General features: G+C 45.5%; 1 protein-coding gene and 4 non-coding genes across 5 annotated transcripts; 3 read left to right on the plus strand and 2 right to left on the minus strand.

The window, feature by feature from the left end:
- Positions 1-604: 604 nt before the first annotated feature.
- On the plus strand, positions 605-696 carry TRNAY-GUA (transfer RNA tyrosine (anticodon GUA)). The gene is given in 2 exon segments: positions 605-641; positions 661-696. It is a non-coding gene; the product is annotated as a tRNA-Tyr (tRNA).
- A 3,443-nt stretch (positions 697-4,139) lies between these two features.
- On the plus strand, positions 4,140-4,229 carry TRNAY-GUA (transfer RNA tyrosine (anticodon GUA)). The gene is given in 2 exon segments: positions 4,140-4,176; positions 4,194-4,229. It is a non-coding gene; the product is annotated as a tRNA-Tyr (tRNA).
- A 1,164-nt stretch (positions 4,230-5,393) lies between these two features.
- LOC144133686 (uncharacterized) lies at positions 5,394-11,915 on the minus strand. Its single transcript, XM_077666835.1, has 3 exons — positions 11,855-11,915; positions 8,366-8,530; positions 5,394-6,321 (listed from the first exon to the last, which is right to left on the minus strand). The coding sequence occupies exons 2-3, from the start codon at positions 8,514-8,516 to the stop codon at positions 5,585-5,587; spliced, it is 888 nt and encodes a 295-aa protein (XP_077522961.1). The 5' UTR covers positions 8,517-8,530; positions 11,855-11,915; the 3' UTR covers positions 5,394-5,584.
- Positions 8,958-9,030, minus strand: TRNAA-AGC (transfer RNA alanine (anticodon AGC)). The gene has a single exon. It is a non-coding gene; the product is annotated as a tRNA-Ala (tRNA).
- Positions 10,720-10,809, plus strand: TRNAY-GUA (transfer RNA tyrosine (anticodon GUA)). Its single transcript is given in 2 exon segments — positions 10,720-10,756; positions 10,774-10,809. It is a non-coding gene; the product is annotated as a tRNA-Tyr (tRNA).
- Positions 11,916-21,118: the final 9,203 nt, after the last annotated feature.

Raw genomic sequence — 21,118 nt, forward strand, 5'->3', positions numbered from 1 at the left:
GACCGAGCATGCGCCCGAGTCCGTTATATCTTTTTGTGTATTTGAAATACGTTTACAGCTCTGCAAAGAAAAATGCAGCTGGGTGCCACGCCCATATTTGAATCGCGCAATGCGCGACATGAGCAATGTGCACACATGACGGCGGGGCTTGTGGAATACTTACACCAAGCATCATTCATCAGTAGGTGCTTCAAAATTCTGCATTCTATGTCACCGAAATATTACGTTTCGGGAACTGGCTTGAGTCGCAATGCCAGACATCTTCAATGCTTCGTTCCCAGCACTACACTAATTTGATTTATTTAATTTTTCTTTGCAGATAAAATTTTGCTCACGTAAATTAGTGCAGCGTCTAAATGTAGCCGACCGAATTTGTTCATTCATTTTCGCCTGGTGCGGCTAACACATTGAGAGCAGGAGAAAACCGGCTGCTTGAAAAAAAAGAAAAAAAAGTGACGTTGGCGGCTGCGGCGGGGAGGGAGCCGGCATAATTGGACGGAACCAGTTCCAGAGCGCAGCGCCAGAAACAGCCGCTGCCCGCTAATGTGGGTCACACAGCCTATCGCCACCGTCCGGTCAAGCCAGGTGGCCTTGAGCGTCCGTTCCGTCGATAGCTCAGTTGGTAGAGCGGTGGACTGTAGAGGTGGACTGGATGCAGGCATCCATAGGTCGCTGGTTCGAATCCGGCTCGACGGAGTTTATTTTTTTTAACAGAATTATCTTCGATAGTGGAATGTATAGGAGGACATCCCTTTCGCAACTTTGAACGTTTTACTTATAACCCCCCCCCCCCCCCCCCCCCCGGCGGACATTGACATCAAAGCGAAAATTGCTAGTGGAAAGTTGTTTATTTATTTACAGAATACCTGCGTCACCTCAGGGGCATTATCGCAGAGGGGACAGTTTTTGGGCGATTAGGCAATCGTTCACAATTATCAGCAAGGTACCTAAAGCAGAGTTAACATTACGTGAAACAAAACAATAAGTTCGCTTTATGAGGGGTAACAGATAGTACAAAAAATGAAACCAGTAATACGGTTTACATATATCGGCGAGGATAAAAATCACGATTATCACACACACTTCCGAAAACAAGTTGCACTTTTTGACTGTTCTTGAAAAAAAGGATTTGGAAAAACTGTTCGTTTTATAGTCGTGTTCGTGCACATTCTCGAAGTGGTCGTGGTCGTGACATGTAGTCATTCTTAATAATGCCTGTTTGATTATAAAAGATACAGTGGAAGAATATAAGGCTTAAATTTTTTCTCCTAGCTAATAACGTTTCACAGCCCAGTAAGGCCTTTATCTCGGTGACTCTTTGAAAAGGCTTATAATCATTGGAGACAAAGCGTGTAGCCTGATTTAGGAGTTTTTTTCTTTTCGTTATGTCAAAAATTCCCGATATGGATCCCAAATGATGGATGCCCAATCTTGTCTGACGTGTAAAAAATAAACTATTCCTTTAACTTCTTTGGACACTGTTTTGATTTCGACAATAAAAAAATTTACATGCCTTAGGTATTGACTGCTGAATGATTGCGATCCATTTAAGTTTCTGCGTGAAATAAACGAGAACGTACTTCTATTTTGATATGTTATTTATTGTTATGTTTTGAACTGTGTATTATGTTTGAGGCTCGATATGTTTATTTGAAATATGGACGCGATACATTTACTAATATTCAGACTGACATCCCAGCACAGACACCAATTTGCTATTTTATGAAAGTTGTTCTTCAGGACTGCTACATCTGATGGTGAATTTATTCCCCTTCATACCGTGTCGCCGTGGTTGCTCAGCGGTTAAGGCGTTCGGCTGATGACCCGAAAGACGCGGGTTCGATCCCGGCCGCGGCGGTCGCATTTCGATGGAGACGAAATGCTAGAGGCCCGTGTGCTGTGCGATTTCAGTCCAAGTTAAAGAACCCCATGTGGTCGAAATTTTCGGAGCCCTTCACTACGGTTTCCCTGATAGCGCGAGTCGCTTTGGGACGTTAAACCATGTAAGCCTAAGCTTAAATCTGGAAGCCTAAGTCCTCTGCATACAACACAGTGATATGCAAATAGTTTTGAGAGGGGACTGTATGTCATCTTCAATGTCATTAATAACAATCAGGAATAACAGTGGCCCCAGAAAGCTGCCCCGGTGCGCTCATGAGATACGGTTATATATGATGAGCTACAGCCATTCAGAATCGCACATTGTTTACGATCATTTGAGTAATTATGTATCCAGTTTTAGGTTGCATCATGTACGCTCAAATATATTAGCTTAATACTTAATAAGTGATGAGATACTGAGTCAAAAGCTTTCTTGAAATCGAGGAATATTGCATCTACATGTTCGCGTGGTTAAAAAAGAATCCATGCTCAAACAGCGCCTAGGAACCGCAATCAAAATGATGCTTTAGTGTAGTGTCTGCCGCCTTCTCCTTAATGTGGTATACTATGTGGTTTCTGAGAAGAGGGCAACAACTTTAGAACCAGAATTTTAATCAGAATGGAGCTCAGGTACTTGCACTGTTGTGTAATGTGTAATAAGACTGCGACATCTAAGAGGTCGTTCCAGAAATGATGACGATGATGATGTCCTCAGGCTTAATGCCGCAGGGATCTCTTCTTTGTGTTCTCAAAGCCAGCAGCTCCGAGCGTGCTTAAAAATCCCCGAACGCCAGAAACGTGGAGAGCAGAAATGAAGCGAACTTGCTAAAACTTTCCGTCTTAACTACAAGCAGTGCTTCGGGGAGCAGAACTTCGTTGTTCGGACTTTTGAAGGCTCTGTTATCACGGCGAGGATCGGGTTACTGGCGGCAGCGCTGCAAAACTCTGTGCGCTAGCGCTTTTCTATCTCGCCATCACTGCTTTACTCATCGCTCGCAAGGGATAAGGCGTGGGACGTTTACAAACAACAAAGTGCGTAGGAGATTGAATTAGAGTGACTCTGGACAAGCCCTCTTGAGTGATGTGGCGTTGACAATTTTTGCTGTAAATGAAACCGTATAACTCCCCGTAGCGCCGCATGCAGAGAACAGGCTCCAAACTTTCTGTGCACTACACACGAGCTTGTAGCTGCGAAATACTTTGCATTCATACAATTCCCTGCGAATGGCAACGGCGCAAGCATACGTGAAACCAAGATATACTGCACATTGATTGCTGTCGATGCGACGGTGTTCTTTTGTCCGAGTGTAAGCCTAGCAGCTTTCGCTGTAGAAACATCATGACTCCTTCGTACTCGCCTATAGCACTCAGAGCTGTCAGTGCCGCTAGCGTGTATCTCGTCTCCCAACACGTTTCTAATGCGGTAGAGCTTACCAGCGCTTTCCCACGCAAGATAACGAGCTAACCCTGGTATGATTGCTAAGTAAGCACAAATCATGCATTTAGTTTCCATCCTTCCTTGGGGAATATACGCAACTCTAATCCTGGTGACGTACGTCAGTAGCGAGTTTAAACCGGCAAACGCGACCAGCAAAAACTGCCGCTCACCGCGGTCTTCCCGGGCCCAGGTGCGCCTCAAGTGCCCAGAACATGAAGGTGCAACACATAGCTGCTGAAAGGCATCATGTATTATTAGAAACTGAAGCTGTTCCCTTGCGAGACAGATGCTGTCCTAGTGAAACATTGCTAGCACATCGTAAGTCATTTATGTACTAGCCTGATTTTGGTTCTTTCATCTGGGATCATTATCTCAAGGTTACCAGCATCACATCAGAACTGGAACTATTTTATTACTTAGAGATACTCCAGTTATCGTGCAGACCACAATGTCCTTTTATAAAAAAAAATAGCGGATATTATCGATGTTCGATGACATTGTTTTTTCCGAGACGCCTCCATTTCAAATAACAGCTGTCGGGTGCAGTTTCAAAAGACCGCTTAAGAATTTTGCAAAAAGCTAAGCCACAGTGCTAAAAATAAATAAATAAAGGTCAGTAGTGTGCATATCTCGCGGGTTTTATGGACAGCAAGAGAAGCTGCGCTGCTCAAATGCACTGACGTTGACGCAGGGACTGACGTCACAGCGCGGCTGAACCAGTTTCAGGAAACACCAGACACACGCCCGCCATACGGTAATGTAGGTCAAACAGCGTATATCGCCCCCGTCCACTACGGGCAGGCGTTACACTCCGCTCGTTCCGTCGATAGCTCAGTTGGTAGAGCGGTGGACTGTAGAGGACTTCTCAGCGGACATCCATAGGTCGCTGGTTCGAATCCGGCTCGACGGAGTTTTTTCTTTTTTAGCAATTGGGTGCCCCTTTCGCAGCTTTCTGCTGGGAGCAGCTAGCGGGGCAGATATTCTGATGCACTACACCCCTTAACCGTTGTGTGCCATGGATAAACCCTTACAAATTTTGCCTCTTTTGTGCTCAGTGAACATTGTTGTTTCTCTTGCAAGAAAAAAATCATTTAGAAGACACAAAACGTGTTTTGTCAAGGTACGGTTTTGAAACCTCGGCATTTCTTCTGCACTAGAAACTGACAGCTCATGAACGTGAATATCCAAACAAAAATGCCTCTACCTGATTACGCTGTCCGGATCATGAGAGGAAAAAATAACTAGAAGAATAAGAATGGGGTGGAGCGCATATGGAGGTTCTCTCAGATCATGAATGGCAGTTTACCGATATCCCTCAAGAGAAAAGTGTACAACAGCTGTATCTTAACGGCACTCACATACGGGGCAGAAACGTAGAAGCTAACGAAAAGAGTTCAGCTCAAGTTAAGGACAACGCAGCCAGCTATGGAAAGAAAAATGACAGGTGTAACGTTAAGAGACCGGACGCCGGAAGAGTGGGTGAGGGAAACAAACGCGGGTTGATGACATCCCAGTCGAAATCAAGAGAAAGAAATGGGCTTGGGCAGGGCATGTAATACGAAGGCAAGATAACCATTGGTCCTTAAGGGTAACGGAATGGATTCCAAGAGAAAGTAAGCGTAGCAGGACGCGGCAGAAGGTTAGGTGGGCGGATGAGATTAACAAGTTTGCAGGCAAAGATGGATGCAGCTGGCAAAGGACAGGGTTAATCGGAGAGATATGGGAGAGGCATCTGCACTGCAGTAGGTGTAGTCAGGCTGACGATAATGGCTACGTTTTTGCGGCTTAGAATATTCTCTCACGTGCTGCAGTGTGCAAGGAAGCACATTCGTCCCATTGCGAACGCATCCTTGAATACAGTATTGCCCCCTCACGCTCAAATAAAGCATTTTGGTCAATTCATTGAAGCTTCGCGCAATTTCAGAACCTGGTAACAACCTTTGGGTCCCGAAAAACTCATTTATTGGCGTTACACATATATTGACCGTTTGTACCGAAACAGACACATTGGCGGCGGTAAGTTCAAAACGGCACAAAATTCTTCCCTCCGATCAATAACGCCTGATTACCGATAGGTCTGTCCATGTTTTCTGAACAGACTGAGACCTTGCGACTGTCACGAGAGTTCGGCGTTGAAATGGAGTGTAAGAAAGAAAACACTAATACTTTTGAGAAGGAAGATTGCTCGAATAATAAAAAAGGTAGAAGCATAAAAAATAGCAAGAAAAATCTGTAACCAGTCAAGTGAGTATGTGACAGCGAGAGCTAAGGCGATCCGTAGTAGCCAGGTCCTTGCTGCTTGTGCTTGGCGTACTCGTCCGTAACCCACGCGGCGTGCGATCCGAAACGTCTGATCATGTTGTCCCCGGGCCTCTTCCTAACCCCGGGAGACGAAATGGCGCCCCGCGGCGGAATGAAATGTCCCTCGGCGTGAAGAGCGTGGTGCACCAGCAGCCCCTCAGAGGGAGCCTCATTCCAGCACCGGCGCGCCCTCTGGAAGTCACGTGTCGGTGAGACGGCAATGCTGGCTGGTTGAAGGTGGTCGCGCCGTTCAGCGGCCAGTGGTGAATCCCACGCGCGACGCCTGGGAGGCCTCAAGTGACGAGGCCTGTAAAGCGGGACTGATTGGTTTGATCCGCTGGATTCGTAATTTCGGGTGCTATCGAAATCATTGTGATCGCGCCTGATGTCATATTGAGGCAACCGGGGGCTGCTGTTGTACGAGGTCCGGGGCCGGTCCTCCTGGGGCGAGCGCCAGGCTCGAAGTTTGTTGAAGGTTGCGTTGAGGTCGTGCCGGGGACTGCGAAGGCTTGGTCTAGGGTAGAGCTGTACGGGTGACTCCTCCGCTAGCGGGGATAATGGAGCAGGACTTGCTGCGAGTAATCGAGGCGATGCGTTAGGGGACCGCCACACCATAGTCGGCTTCAGCGGTTTCCGTGCCCCGAGCCGTGATTCCGGAAGCTTCCGATGGCTCGACGTGGTCGGCTTGTGCAGTACGCCGCCTGACGTGCATGCAAATGAAGGAAAAAGAAACCGCCATTGCATCACCACAAGCTGTATCTGACCACGCTAACAAAGCCGGAAGAACAACGCTATGGCAACTGAACGGCGCCTTAGAGCCTCCTTGTAGTTCTAAACTAGCTGTAAATGGTTGAAAGAGGGGCGGATTAAATGCACAGCAGCCAATGCATATCTCATGGAGGCGAAAAGTCTTTTACAGAATAGCGAATAATCCAGCAATATTTGCAATTTCCTTTATTGTAAACATTAAAAAAAAGCTGCTTGCTTTTGTCATAACTTTAGTTCGCTTGGTACGTGGCTGAAACATGGAATAGATATTGAAGAAAAAGAAAAAAAGCGCACTACCGACAACGGCCTTAAGCCACTGTTGACCAATGGAAGATTTTTTCTTTCTCCTGGTCCTGCGTGCTTTAAAAAGTTTCTTTAAAGCAATGATAATAATAGTAACAGGAAATCGTTCCAGCTTCCAACATTTGACGTTTGATTTCAGGCGTAATTAATTAGTACAGTTCAGCTCCTCTCTACAGCGGATAAAGTGAAATTCCCATTCTCAACATAGGTGTCGAAATTTCCGCCCTCCTTGTAGGTGTGGCCCAGAAATTATTTGCACAATATCTGAGTGCCTCAGGCCGCGAGCCCACAAAATAGTCTTAATGCATAATGTACTATACGTACATTTTATGTGCCTTATTTTTATATCGAAAATACTACTATTGGACTATGTTTTCAAAAACTTCTACTTGGTGTTTGGGTACAGATCACCTAGCTTCCGTCCTGTCTTCACTGATAGTCTTAAAACGACACTTTGACGTAAGCGCAACCAAACTTCCTTAACGCTGATCCAACTCTACCAAGTGATTTTAATTCCCCAGAAATTAACTGGGCATGAGTCAATCATTTCTGGAAGCGTACGAGCAAAAGGGAGTGCATTGCAGTGCTCGACACAGTGCCCTTTTTTAGATTAACACAACTTCTCACTTCAGCGCACCGTGAACGCTTTTTGTTGGATTTGATTTTTTACGACCAACCTTTAATAAGCAACACCTACGAATACAGACAAAATAGGCGACCATCGTGCTGCCCATTCTAATTTTGCCCAAGAGGGAGAAAAATGCGGTCATTTCGCGCTGATAGTACACGCCCTTTCCGGGTAATACAATCTTCCCCCACCTCTGCGCAACACCAGAAACACCCTTTAAGGTACCAATCTAAACAGTACGGAGTAAAAAGGGAGTAAACTATCTTCTAGCACGCTCCCCTTTATGAAAGGTAGTGCGCCAGAAGAGAGCTTACACCCTTTTTACTCCTATGTAGGCGTATTTGTGTTTAGGGCGTAGATAAATATGTCACTAAATAAACTTTCAACCATTCAGCTCCATGTTTGCAGATGTGTACACCTTCAAGTGGGATACAAGGGATGAGCCTCTTGGAGGGAAAAAGCTAGCAAGGGTGTGTCTATTAATAGAGGAGAGGTGACGCGAACCTCCGAAACGGGGGGGGGGGGCACTATGTCAGTGGGAACAAGTGCATTGAAGGCAGATGATGTTGGCCTCAGGGTATGGGAAGCATCCCTAGAGCTAGGAGGTGAGAAAATATGACTTACGTTCGCTACTGCTACACCACTGCGGCTTTCCAGGCAGCACTCTCTTGCAAAGAGCACGGTCGCCGTTTCTCTAAAAGGTACAGTCTTGGTCAAAAGTCTTAAGGCCACAGTGTTCAGCTGCAGCGAAACGAATGTTCCTGGAATGCTCCGTGTAGCAGGTCATTCAAAACACAAGTCAAGCAGGAAGCTTGCCTACCGCAAGAAGAAACCTTCTGCTAGCATTTCAAGGTCATCCGGTGTTTAATAGCGCCGTAACGGCTCTGCTATGCGGCTGAAGCGAAAAGCCTTTGGATTTAAGACTTTTGACCAAGACTGTACACCTTGCGAGGGCCCTCCAAGGTTCTGGCCATTTGGAATGTCATTCAGTAATGAAAAAAAAAGTTTATTTTTGGGATATTATTTCCGGGCCAGTCTCAACTCACTGTGGTGACTCGGCTGCGGTGTGTTCTTGCGTCTGTCCAACAGCCTCGCGTTCCGGGCAGTCTTGGCCAGGAGTTCTTTGAACATGGTCTGTGGCTCGGCCTTTGTCCGTACCCTGGCCTCGGGGACAACGGTGGGGTTCTTATCGGCCATATTTGAGGAACGGCCTGTGCAAGCGAGGCGAACTGAAATGCTCGAACGCTCCATTTACAAGGCTCAGCATGCCTGCTTTTCAAAGCTGGAAAATGTGTCTACCATCTTCAGCACTAACCAGCTGTATCTAATTGATGGTCTGGAATCCGTACTGGCGGACAGCAAATTGAGGGAAGAAGAAAAAGATTATTTTATCGTCATTTTTAAGCTGCCTTTAAAAGAGATATTTTTCAGCCTAATTCCATGTGCGCGCATAATTTAACATCGTGGAATGTATCCTACATAAAAAACAAAAACTTGCGGCAACGTCGTTTTGTGTAAAGCTTACTGCGCGATAATGCCGTTCCACAAAATGCAGCATCGAGTTTCACTGACCAGCGAAAGCGAGGAAGTTAATTTTCCTAAGCTTGAATTTGTTCTGTACTTCGTGAAGAAAAGAAATGGAGGTGCTGGGCATCGATCCCAGTACCTCTCGCATGCTAAGCGAGTGCTCTACCATCTGAGCTACACCCCCGACGCACAAACCCGTTCAGGGAGCGTCATTATATAGATTGCAAGTCGCCCGCAAAGTCTAGGCCCAGCACGAAGGCCGTGCATGGGCCAAGCGACACTCGTCCCCGTAACCTCTCCAGGCCGGCACTCTCCCTTTATGATCTAAACTGGGTAGGCTAAATTTGCATTTTCCGTGAGGCTCTTCTTGCCTCACCTTAGCTGTTTCCGTCTTTTCTGATGTGTTGGGTTTAATGGCGCATAAGCAACCAAGGCTACCATGCGCAAAATTTCCGTCTTTTCGCTTTCAAACTGTCGGACGGTTCGCGTACGTTCAATTCGGGAACAAATTCGTTCACTGCCTGGGTCGATTTAATAACTACCTCTGTAGAGCTTCTATCGATGGCAAGGTCGCTGAAACGAACATCAGGAATCCCTGGTCCATTTCCTACCCGGACTTCTTGTATACCCCATTATTCATTATATCAATCAACGTTGCAAGGGGTCCATGGTCTTTACCAAGCACTCCCTCTGCCCTGCGTCGTGTGGGACGGGCATCCAGTTTCTGCTTAGTTTCATGCGTGTCTTACTGAATAATGCACAAGTTCAAGCTAAGGAATTTACTAAATACGCTCCCCTCGAGCTGCTTGTTTTGTTTGTTTGTTTGTTTGTTTAAATTTTTTGCTTAGTTTCATGCGTATCTTACGGAATACTGCATAAGTTCAAGATAAGGAATTTACTAAATACGCTCTCCTCGACCTGCTTGTTTTGTTTTTTAAAGAATTTTTCATTCACTTTTCTTTAAGCCCTATCGACGCAAGCGAATGTATGTCTTAAAACCCCTTGGAGCGCTGCCAGAGGAACATATATACACTCAGATCGACGACTTTTCAAACGCATTTCCATTGGCTTTGCGCCATTCCTATCTTTTATGCGCAAAATGTTCGTTGTGCTTCTGCGTGGCTTCTGACAAGTGACCCAGCGTGAGCCTTAACCAGCTTCTTTGTCGTGACGTACAGTAAAAAAAAAATATCTGTCTGTTACGCCCGTGGATTATACCGCGTAGTATGCGATACGGGCAAACAGCACGTGCAATGCGGGGCCTGTCCCACTCCAACGAAACCTCATTCATGAACGGGTGCGTTCCGTTTCTGGACTGTCATGCGTCGATTTTTACGCATCGCGAAATGGCCTTATTGACCGACGTTTCTGTCTTTTCCAGGCATAACACCATATCACACTTTTATTTACTTTCTTTTTTTTTAGCTCCACTATTTCGCTGCGACAGGTTATGAGTACAGCGTCTCAAATGCGCTGCGGAAAACACGGTTACGGTAAATTTTGAGGACCTTTTAGTTGCTTATTGTAGGTTTCAGTATCGTTTACGCACTTTGATATGAACACTTCCTGACGTGTTTTTATATTTCCAACTCACGCTCAGTGCGGGGGAACACCTTTTCAGACGCTAAATTTTAAATAAGAATATATGGGAAAGCTTGAAGAAAATTTCGTGATCTGGTGAATTTCTCGCTTGGCAAGGGACGCCACGTTGCTCGAATGTGCCGATGCTGACGAGAAGTTTGACGGGGTGACGTCACGGCGCGCCTGAACTAGTTTCCACCGACACGCGAAACACGGTCGCCATCCGATAATGTAGGTCACACAGCGCGTATCGCCACCGTCCACTACGGGGAGGCGTTTCACTCCGCTCGTACCGTCGATAGCTCAGTTGGTAGAGCGGTGGACTGTAGAGGACTTCTCAGCGGACATCCATAGGTCGCTGGTTCGAATCCGGCTCGACGGAGTCGCCTTTTTTTCTTTCTTAGCAATAAGGCTATCCTTTTGTACGCAACTTCTGGGGCAAGTTCTACTTTGAAAACCTAAAGCATTCATTTACATGGCCAACTGTCGGCGACGGCTTTTGATATCATAAGTGAAGTTGCGAACTGTGAGATTCGCTCCTGAATTTAACAGTGCGGCGCAACTGGTACTTAATTGCTTACCATTCGGCTCACACCTACACATTATTGTAATGTTGAAGTTAAAAATGTAGGTATACGTACATACGCAAAATGCATACATAAAAAAACCAGCATAGAAATATCGACAGAAGCGACTGCATGCAACAAGGTAAGGTCGGTACAGGCGACAAAGATAACCCGCAGAGGCAGTTACATGCACCTGCTTGCGTTTATACACTGACCCTTTCAAGCGTCACCTCCATTTGCATTAAACAAATTTGCTCGCATTTTAGTTGTATACATAGTCTGAAGAAAGCGGAATAGTTTTCCCACTGCAAAGCACCAGCCGTTAATGTTTTTTAAAAGTGTGTGCGCATGGCGTACAAGTTGTAACACTGGTTCAAAAATTCCCACGTTAAAATCTGCATTGTTTGCTACACGAAGACCCGATATAACGGGCAATAACTTTTTCTTCAATAAGCGCATAGTCCGAGAAACGCGGTAAAATAATACCACAGGTAAAAAAATGGTGGAAGTGCAGGGGATTAGTTGGATGGTGGTAGGCGCTGGCATCTGGAAAGTTAAGGTGGGTGTAAAATGTCTTTATGTAGTGGGTGGAGGCTGTCTGAAGGGTTGAGAAGGGTGGTTAGCGGTGAGAATTTGGTTGCTATTTACGACAGAAATCGCGGCGTGAAATTAACACGTACACAAAAACCGGAGCACACAAGAACGAGTTTCCATTAAAGCCTCGGCGGTAGTTTTTGTGCGGTGAAAATGTTTGGCTTTACTTTAACTGCGTGAAATAAATGCGGATCGTACATTCAGATATTGTCTCCACTCTCGCAAGCTCACCCGGAGCAGAATGTCTTTCCACTCTCGCAAACTCACCCTGAGGAGAAGGCGGCGAAGACTCCGTCTGAACTGAGCGGTTAACAGACTGGACGCGAAAGCGGGCCTGAAGTGCGGAGAAGCAGCCATGAAGAGGTTACAGAGTGAGTAACAAAGAAGTGCTTTGTGGATAGCGTGACACACATTCAGGGTGTTAAATATGACTGTCATTTCACATTCCCCAAAAACATTTTATCCGAAGAGGAACAAGGCAGATTGCGGTGAGCTGTTTTGCTAGCGAAATGACATTTTTGTTAATACTAATAATAATTGGTTTTTGTGGAAGTGAAAAAAAGGGAAATGGCGCAGTATCTGTCTCATATATCGACGGACACCTGAACTGCGCCGTGAGGGAAGGGATATAGGAGGGAGTGAAAGAGGGAAGGAAGAAAGAGGAGCTGTAGTGGAGGGCTCCGGAATAATTTCTACCACCTGGGGACCTTTAACGTGCACTGACATCGCACAGCACACGGGCGCCATAGCGTTTTTCCGCCATAAAAACGCAGCCGCCGCGGTCGGGTTCGAACCCGGGAACTCTGGATCAGTAGCCGAGCACCTAACCACTGAGCCACCGCGGCGGGTCGACCCATTATTTGCCTATTAACGTTTTTGCCGATTGAAAAAAAAATCCCTACTGGTTTTCTATGGCAGCCTTAACTACTCGATGCGAGTGATGAAACAACTAAAAAGAACATTGCTACGCATCTGAAGCATAGATCAATGCATTCAATATTCCATAACAGTACGTTACATTATTACCACGGTTACCTCACAATTAAATTTGATGTCCAAGAATCGTGGACGTTATATGAATAGGCAGTGCGGACGGCCTTTAAAATAGGTGGACTTGATGAAACACAAACTTGAAATAAAAGTGCTATGACTCATTACAATCCACCAAAGCGCAGCTAAACGGCCAAACGTGCAGCTCCCACAGAAAATTCGTCCTTCTCCGGGGAACAAACTCGGGACTACCACCTATCCTGGAAAGCCGCTCTATTAACCCGCCGCGGTGGCTCAGTGGTTAGTGCGTTCGGTCAGTGGTTAGTGCACTCGGCAACTGATCAGGAGTTCCCGAGTGCAAATCCGACTGCGGCGGCCGCGTTTCGATGGAGGCGAAACGCTAGGGCGCCCGTGTGCTGTGCGATGTCAGTGCACGTTAAGATCCCCAAGTGGTCGAAATTATTCCGTAGCCCTCCACTACAGCACCTATTTCTTTCTTTCTTCTTTCACTCCCTCCTTTATCCCTTCTATTACGGCGCAGTTCAGGTGTCCGCCGATATACGAGACAGATACTACGCCATTTCCTTTCCCCAAAAACCGATTTTCAATTTTTTTCAACTGAGCTTACCAGAGGGCTTGCAGAGCAAGGATGAATTGATAAAAACTGTTCGTTGGATTAACTTTGACGTAATGAGTTTTTGAGAAGATCCCCTGAGGTGGAATAATGATTGACATAACGAAATATTTACCATTAAAATTCAACCAACCAAAGTGAAACTGCTACAGCGGAAGTCAATGTAGCTTCCACCAAACTTTTTAACTGTAAACAAATTCTACCTGGTTTGTTTTTGGAACAGCACATCAGAAGTCATCTTATTAAAAGCGCAATGCGGATCTTCCGTAAAAGTTTTTTTTTGTTGTGATGTACGGAGTAAATTAGTAAGGCTAACACACGGGCTAGTTGTTTGATCATAATCAGATGTACGCGCTACTTGGGATACACGAAACATTAAAATGAGGGACAAAACGGCGAATACGCGCAAGCACAGATGCAAAAAGGCTAACAAATATAAATGTCTTAATACGTTTCTAGGAACCTTTTGGCAAACCTAGTAACTCATTAGGACACTCACATCAGTTTGTGTGCTTTTAGTGTCCTTCGTAATAGCCCCATAACTGGCCAAGAGGGGCCGGTTTTCTTCCATGGAAGCCTCCAACGTTCTTGGTTTCGCCAGCCTGGCTAAAGCCACCAAGGGAAAAATGCGCAGACGTTAGAAGTGCAGATAATTATAGCGACTATTTCTAGTCTACTTCAATAGCGCAGAGCCCTTTCGCAACACTACCGGCTATTGCGCTTGTCGAATAGCTGGTCGAATACTGATGACTTGGCTGTAACACTCAAAGAAATTGTACTCTGTTGCAGTACTATGCCTGTGCAGAATGGTATATACGGTTGAAATAGTTGCCACAGTGTCGCATTACGTCTCCTTAGTTCTGTTTTCCGTCCAAACTATCACGCCAAGTTATTTTTACCTAACTGCACACGAACACAAACTGCCCTGGAATATTGGCAATCTGCATGCGCAGCTACCATGACAAACTGATCATCATCATCAGACTGGCTATGCCCACTGCAGAACCAAGGCCTCACCCAAACTTCTTCACCTAACCCTGCCCTGTGCCAGCTGCGGACGTCCTATCTCCGGAAACTCCTGAATCCCAACCGCCCATCTACTTTCTGCCACCCCCTCCTACGCTTACCTTCTCTTCGAATCCATCATGACAAAATATTTCAACCTAACTCCATTCCTTGTCTATGGAACGCTAGTCTTATACCCCTGTCACACTAGCAAATTTAATGTCATTCCAATCTAATGTCATTCGATGCCTCGAATGTGATTCGGTGTCTTTCGGTGCTATACGGTAAAAAATAATGTCATTCGAAAATGATGGCAGTGACGATCAGTGAAAAAAAAAGTACAATTCAAACACATCAACGCGCATATGTTACAAATTGTTGTGTAGTGTTTTAAAAGCGGGTGAGAACATTTCTGTGCAATATTATAAGCTTAAAATATTATTTCATGCCATTCTGCGGCGCTTCAGCCATCAAAAGCCAAGCCAAGTACAAAGTCAACCACAAATCCGAAAAATGTAAACAAACAAAATGGCTGACACGGTGGCGCGCGGCGACGCGTGGAGCGCGGAAATGACTTCTGAAAGGTGAAGTGCTCAGTGACATCTTTAAGTACTTCCGAGCTAAACGAACATGTAACGCCAATCAGCAAGAAACACGCAACCCAAAATGATCGGCGGTCGCGGGAAAGGCTCTGCTTCACGGTCGGCTGCTCCCGTTGGCTGCTGCTGGGACCGAGAGTAATAGCTATCCACGACAGCTACAAGTGTGAAGAAGTTCGCACCAAAATTAACATTTTTTAGCAGAACTAAATAAATAAGATTTCTAACTTTGACAGTGCGCACACGATTTTTTCGCGTCGCTTGTTTCTGCTGCGCGTATGGTGTCCAGAGTACACATTCGGTTCGGCATCGAATGCGAATGAGTTTCGGGGACTAATTCGATAGCGAATGTCATTCGAACCTAATGACATTAAATGTTCCCGTGTAGCAGCAGATTAATCGCATTAGGTGCGAATGCCATTCGAAACGAATGACATTAAATTTGCTAGTGTGACCAGGGTATTACTTGTGGACTAGCTTCCTCACTAGCTCTCATTTGCCACATAAGAATTGTCCTCTGATTTAAGTTGCTCCCTCTAGATCGATCGCCGTCTCACACAGCCATAATGTTGTTGTTCCCCTCACAAAATGATACATACCCACAAGGGGGACTGGCCATAACCAGGCGGTGACCATTTAAATTGCAGATTGCATGTGGCAAACGTGGGATGACCTAACAAAAATTGTGTAACTCTGTTTCAGTAGCAGAGGAGGTTTCAGGAGGTTAGGGCGACCTAACATGCAAACTGAAAATTAGGTGGGGAATCAGTAAAAAAAAGAGAGGTTGAGAGAGAGAGAGTAGGAATTGCAAAAAAGTAGTTACCCAAATACGAACGCTTATTATGGTATGGACAGTACGAAAGCTTATGATGCTGGACATTTTGATTCTAGGAGATAATTATTATTTGCCGTAAGGTGCGAGTCAATTGCTGCAAGGAAAAGATGGAGCTCCAAAAAAGACATCGAAGAGCTCGTTCAGTAATATAGTGGCGCAAAGGAAACCACAAAGGCGGCGTTATGCTTTCGTGAGTTTGAATAAACGGTCGCTGCAGATAACGGGGTGAACGCAAATTCCATATACTCCGGCTGCCTCTAAAACGTGCGCGAATTATATGGTCACTTACTGGGACGCTTAGTAGTAATAGCGGGCATTTACATCAAAACAACTGTTTGAAATTAAGTAAGATTTAAACTTCTTTGCGCCCAAAATAAGTTTCCTGGAAAAGTCGAAAGGGTTATTCAAACTTACCACTGAACGAAGCACGCGAGTGGAGCGACATGAGACCTTTTCCTCCGTGTGGCTGCAGAAAAAATTGCTTGTTTGTTTGTTTATTGATTTATTTCCAATACAAGAAAAAAGCAAAGAGAAAGCTAAAGGCTACTAGCCTGACCAGGCCCTCCCTCCGGATACATTTTCGAAAGCATTACAGAAAGAAACACACACACACACATTTGTTGTTGCACTCTAAACGGTTCTATGTCAAGCAGAACGCAGTACATATCACTGCACACAAATACAACAGATTTTTTGCCGCAGATGTGACAAGAAAAGAGGCAAAAAAATTAGTCAATGACAGCCTGGTCTGCTATGGAACCATGTATATATAGAGTATCAACACGTTGGTCATACAGTCTACATTTCTAGATTATGATTGTAAATTACAAACGGCTCAAGACTAACCGGTCGTACCAGATCTGTATTGCGGTAAGCGCAGAGGGCCATGTTGAAGGACCCCGGATTGATCTCGAGCAGCCAGGTCTTGAATCGTTTATGAGATTGCCCAGAAGTTCCACGGGGGGCTCTTAGAAACACCTTCGGCTACTGATCCGGATTTCCCGGGTTCGAACCCGACTGCGGCGGCTGCGTTTTTATGGAGGAAAAACGCTAAGGCGCCCGGGTGCTGTGCGATGTCAGTGCACGTTGAAGATCCCCAGGTGGTCGAAATTATTCCGAACCCCTCCACTACGGCGCCTCTTCCTTTCTTCTTTCACTCCTTCCTTTATCCCTTTCCTTACGGCGCGGTTCAGGTGTCCAACGATATATGAGACAGATACTGCGCCATTTCCTTTCCTCAAAAACTACTTTAAAAAACACATCATCGGTAGACTGCGAAATAACTATTACCCGTGGTTCTCTGAGGCAGAGATTTGACCTCGCAGGCTTGACCTTAGAAGGCAGATACTATAGTCTCTGAGCCAACTTCTCGGTAGGAAACGTTACGGCAAGAGCAATGACAGTTGCCAGCCGGTTTGCCGGTGCTGATGATGGCAGCACCGTTGCACGCGTATTTGCGGACTGTTTTTTCGAAACCTTTTAGGAAATTGTGAAAAAGGTTAAAGCATGCAAGAAACTTAGGCTAGTTGAAAGGCTAAAAAACTATAGGGCGGTTACGAGTGTGTAATGCGAATGTTTCAACGTTAATGTGGTCTGAAAGCAAATAAGTTTCAAGAGATTTGTTGTATTTTTTTTCGCGCAAATAATGCAACCGGAGTTGAATTCCTGTCAACCGAGGCGGGTGGCAGGGTGCGCTGCGCGAAATTGAGTAATGAATTAATAAGAGCTGTCACGGTTAGTAGGGCATTTCACGTTGCTTGCAACAAAAATACCGTTTCTATTGCGATCGGTCCTATTCTTAAAGTGCAGTGTATCGACTCCAGGTGGTGCAGCCAGACTTCCACCAGAGCTTCCTCATTTAAACTCAGTGTGGCGCTACGGTGGAGTGCGGAGACACTTGGTTTGAAAATTTAAGATAATTATTCCTGCCAGAAACGCGAATTCTGTCTCCGTTATTGTAATCATTTCCTGATATCTACATTACATTACAATTGTATTACATTTTCATTCTAGTTTTTTACTATAATACTGTGTGTTTAGGCACTTTTAATACCCCCGCTAGCAAGGCACGTAAATTAATGTACACAGTAACTACCACTTTACAAAAACTCGGAGCCAGCCATAATGAAAACGATTTTCAGCTTTTATATGTGGCGTGTGCTTTGCTTGAGATACCGACACGGGCTTTGTCGCAAGTGGTTGACTATATATGACACTGTTATTTCCGCCAAATAATGTCCGGGCAGCAAACCAAACTGTACAAGTTGCACGCATGTTGTGTGACTCCGTGACAGGAAGGCACATGTGGCCGGTACGAAGCCACAGTGAGCTTGTATATGGTAAGCCTCGCAAGAGAGCTCTTGAGAAGAACACATGCAGAGTCCGGCGTCTTACCTGAAAGTACCGAGACAGCTTGTCTTCAAAGACATGGCTTCGAATGCTGTGCTCAGAAGACCATGCTTGCACCACACTTGTTTTGCAAAAACAAAATAAAGTGCAATGAATCTATGTATACACGCTGATAGAAAGTTGGTATACAATGTGTGACAGTTTAACATAAGGATTTGAAATCTCGCTGAGGAGTCCCAAGACACTCGCCTTGGAGGTGTCTGCACCTGGACTTCCTGTCTGCCTTTCTCAGCGGATATGACGAGGCTCAAGAGCTAGCTGGACATTTGTTTATCAGTTTGTGATGTAGAGCAAGATGTAATCTTGTAAGAACATGCGAAGAGAATTCGCATTGAGACCATGACAGCTAGTATAAATGAAGAACGATTCGTAACTGCTTACATAACACAAGGAAAATGATAACCAAGTGAGTGCAGATTATCGCAAGAATTAATGCACGCAAAGAGCGAAATAATAGCCTGATAATCACACGTTCTTTCTGCGTTCGCAATATGACATAATTAAATATTTGATTTATTCTTACTTTCGTCCTATAGAGCTACACAAGCCGGGAAATCTCATCGCATTCTATGAGGATTCAGGTGATCGCTATAATGTTGCAGAAGGATGCGCCACGGGCCATCAACCACATAATGGCATTACGAATGCCAGTAGAAATGCACATTAACTGGCCTTTTTAAAGCTGCGAAAATGCTTTCCCGTTAATGGTACAGCTGACTTTATTCGGATTCGCTAATGTTTCATTACCCTCATAATTCCAAATGTGTTCACTAAAGGAGGAAGTCTCCTTCCAGTGATCTCTAATTAAGCCTATCCTTATCCGTCCTCGGCCACCCTCTCGAAAATTTCTTTATCTCGTCCGCACTGCCGACTCTTGCCTTCCATTTGAATCCACTTCATTCTCCTAAGCGACCAATAGCTGTCTGTCATCCGCATTGCACATACCTCACACTGGCTCTTTTTTTCGTCTTCACCTCTTCTACGATATCAATAGCTGGTGTTTCTTCCCTCACCTTCTGCTACATCTTCCTGCGCCTTAACGTAAAACCAGTTATTTCCTTTTGTGCAGGTCGCTAAGCTGTCAGCAGTTTAGTTGCCTTTAGACGATTCCATGGGGAATGCAATCAGAACAAAAACACACACCAATAAATTTTAGGCAAAAGTTACGAAAACAGAGACAGAATTTTAATAATGATATAATTAAACATACCGAGGGTACTATTCGGAATAGAGCTGCCGGCTTGTTGTCCGTACGAACAAAACGATCAGGGTCAGGCGACGTTTTTTATGGATCAACAGGGGCGCCCTCTTCATCTCGCTCACGCATGCGTCCAGTATTAAAATTGATATTTAAGATCGATTGGCAGTGCAGACCGAGTCGAAGTTTTTTTTTCCAAACCAGTGTTATGTGACTCGGCAAAAGCTCGCGTTTCGAACCACGCTGTTCGTCCGCGTGCTGCAAAGTGCGACAGCGCAGAGTCATGTGACATTCGGTTAGCAGAATAAAAACTACATATACTACTGTCATTTAAGCAAGCCTTTACAGCTAAGTGCAAGCAGTCATAGCCCACGCAGTGGTACTCACCGTATGAACAAGATGAGCGAAGTCACGGTTGTCAGTCCGAACAGGAAAGCGTAGATCTTCCAAGAAACTGCAACATAAGCGATAGTGTCTGTGCTTTCCTTTGGAGGGATACAGAGACCATCCATGGCAGCTAAGGCATATCAGTTTTGTTAAGGCCGCATGTTGTTTTCATCAGCGTAGGTAATGTACCATATGGCTGAAAAGATCCAACTCCATGTGAAGGCACACGTTGGAGCAGTAACCACTCCCAATCCGCTCGTTTCGCTATAAAAAATGAGGAGCTGTAATTCGGCTATCACTTTTTGCTTCGCAAGTACCGCTTTTACCAAAAGTAACCGGGCAGCGGTGGTTCATTTCTTAGCTGCGCAGCGAAGCAGTTGTGGCATCCCTACAGCTCTGAATCTGTGTAAAGTAAGGAGAACCCTTGTCCTCACGTTCTGACACATTTCGGTCTGTAAAAGGTGCCGTAAAGGCTCAGTTATACGGTTGAGAAGCAAAAACCTTCTGTTCGGTTACTTTTGGTAAATTGGGTACATGCTAAAGAATACGCTATACGCCTTCTAATCCCGCTATACTGTGACCATCATCATCATCAACCTGACTGCATCCACTGCAGGGCAAAGGCCTCTCCCATGTCTCTCCAATTAACCCTCTCTTTCACCAGCCGCATCCACCCTATGCCTGCAAACTTCTTAATCTCGTCCACCCACCTAACCTTCTGCCGCCCCCTGCTACGCTTGCCTTCTCTTGGATTCCCCTCCGTTACCGTTAAGGACCAGCGGTTATCTTGCCTTCGCATCACATGCCCTGTCCAAGCCCATTTCTTACTCTTGACTGCAGCTAGGATGTCATTAATCCACGTTTTTTCCCTCACCCACTCTGCCCGCCTCCATTGACTGTGACCATTAACCTGAAAATACCTTCGAGAAATATGGCAAATTGCCTTCAAGGAACCTCCTACCGTACCTTCGCAGTCGTCTGCAGACGTGCTACCGTGCTTGTAGGTGGTCTTGCCCGGCGGGCACGACAGGCAGAAAGGGGAGCCGTGCCGATCGGTGTAAGAGCCGAAGTCGCAGGGAATGCAGTCTCGGAACTCCCCGCCGGGGCTGAAGGACCCGGGACGACACACGTCTACGCCGACGAGCAAATGAGACGGGAACGTTCGAGTGGACAATTTAAGGAAAGCTGAGCAACGTAGACACGACCTTAGTGTCACTGCTCGTAGATATCAAACAGGCAGAAAAAAAGAGATGTGGAAGAAACCCGTGCAGGGAAAATTAAGGACGAAGCAATAAATTTCGACTTAACCTACATGCATTTAGTGGACGAACAGCACGTTATTATGGACCTGTTTTTATAATAAAACTTAATTTTCTAGTTTTTACCGCGACACCTGCCCAATGTCCTCCGCGATATCGTGTCGCTGTCCGCGCACGTTACATTACCTAATATCTATACACCCGTAATCCCCTTC

Source organism: Amblyomma americanum, chromosome 1 (assembly GCF_052857255.1).
Source record: "Amblyomma americanum isolate KBUSLIRL-KWMA chromosome 1, ASM5285725v1, whole genome shotgun sequence".
In the NCBI taxonomy this organism is placed as follows: domain Eukaryota; kingdom Metazoa; phylum Arthropoda; class Arachnida; order Ixodida; family Ixodidae; genus Amblyomma; species Amblyomma americanum.

What these genes read in the sequence shown, in the direction of transcription:
- LOC144133686 (XM_077666835.1), bottom strand. Translation starts at nt 8,516, where the DNA reads ATGGCCGATAAGAACCCCACCGTTGTCCCCGAGGCCAGGGTACGGACA. An exon ending in ACCGCAGCCGAGTCACCACA is followed by an intron (nt 6,322 to 8,365) that starts GTGAGTTGAGAC and finishes CATGCACGTCAG; the next exon opens with GCGGCGTACTGCACAAGCCG.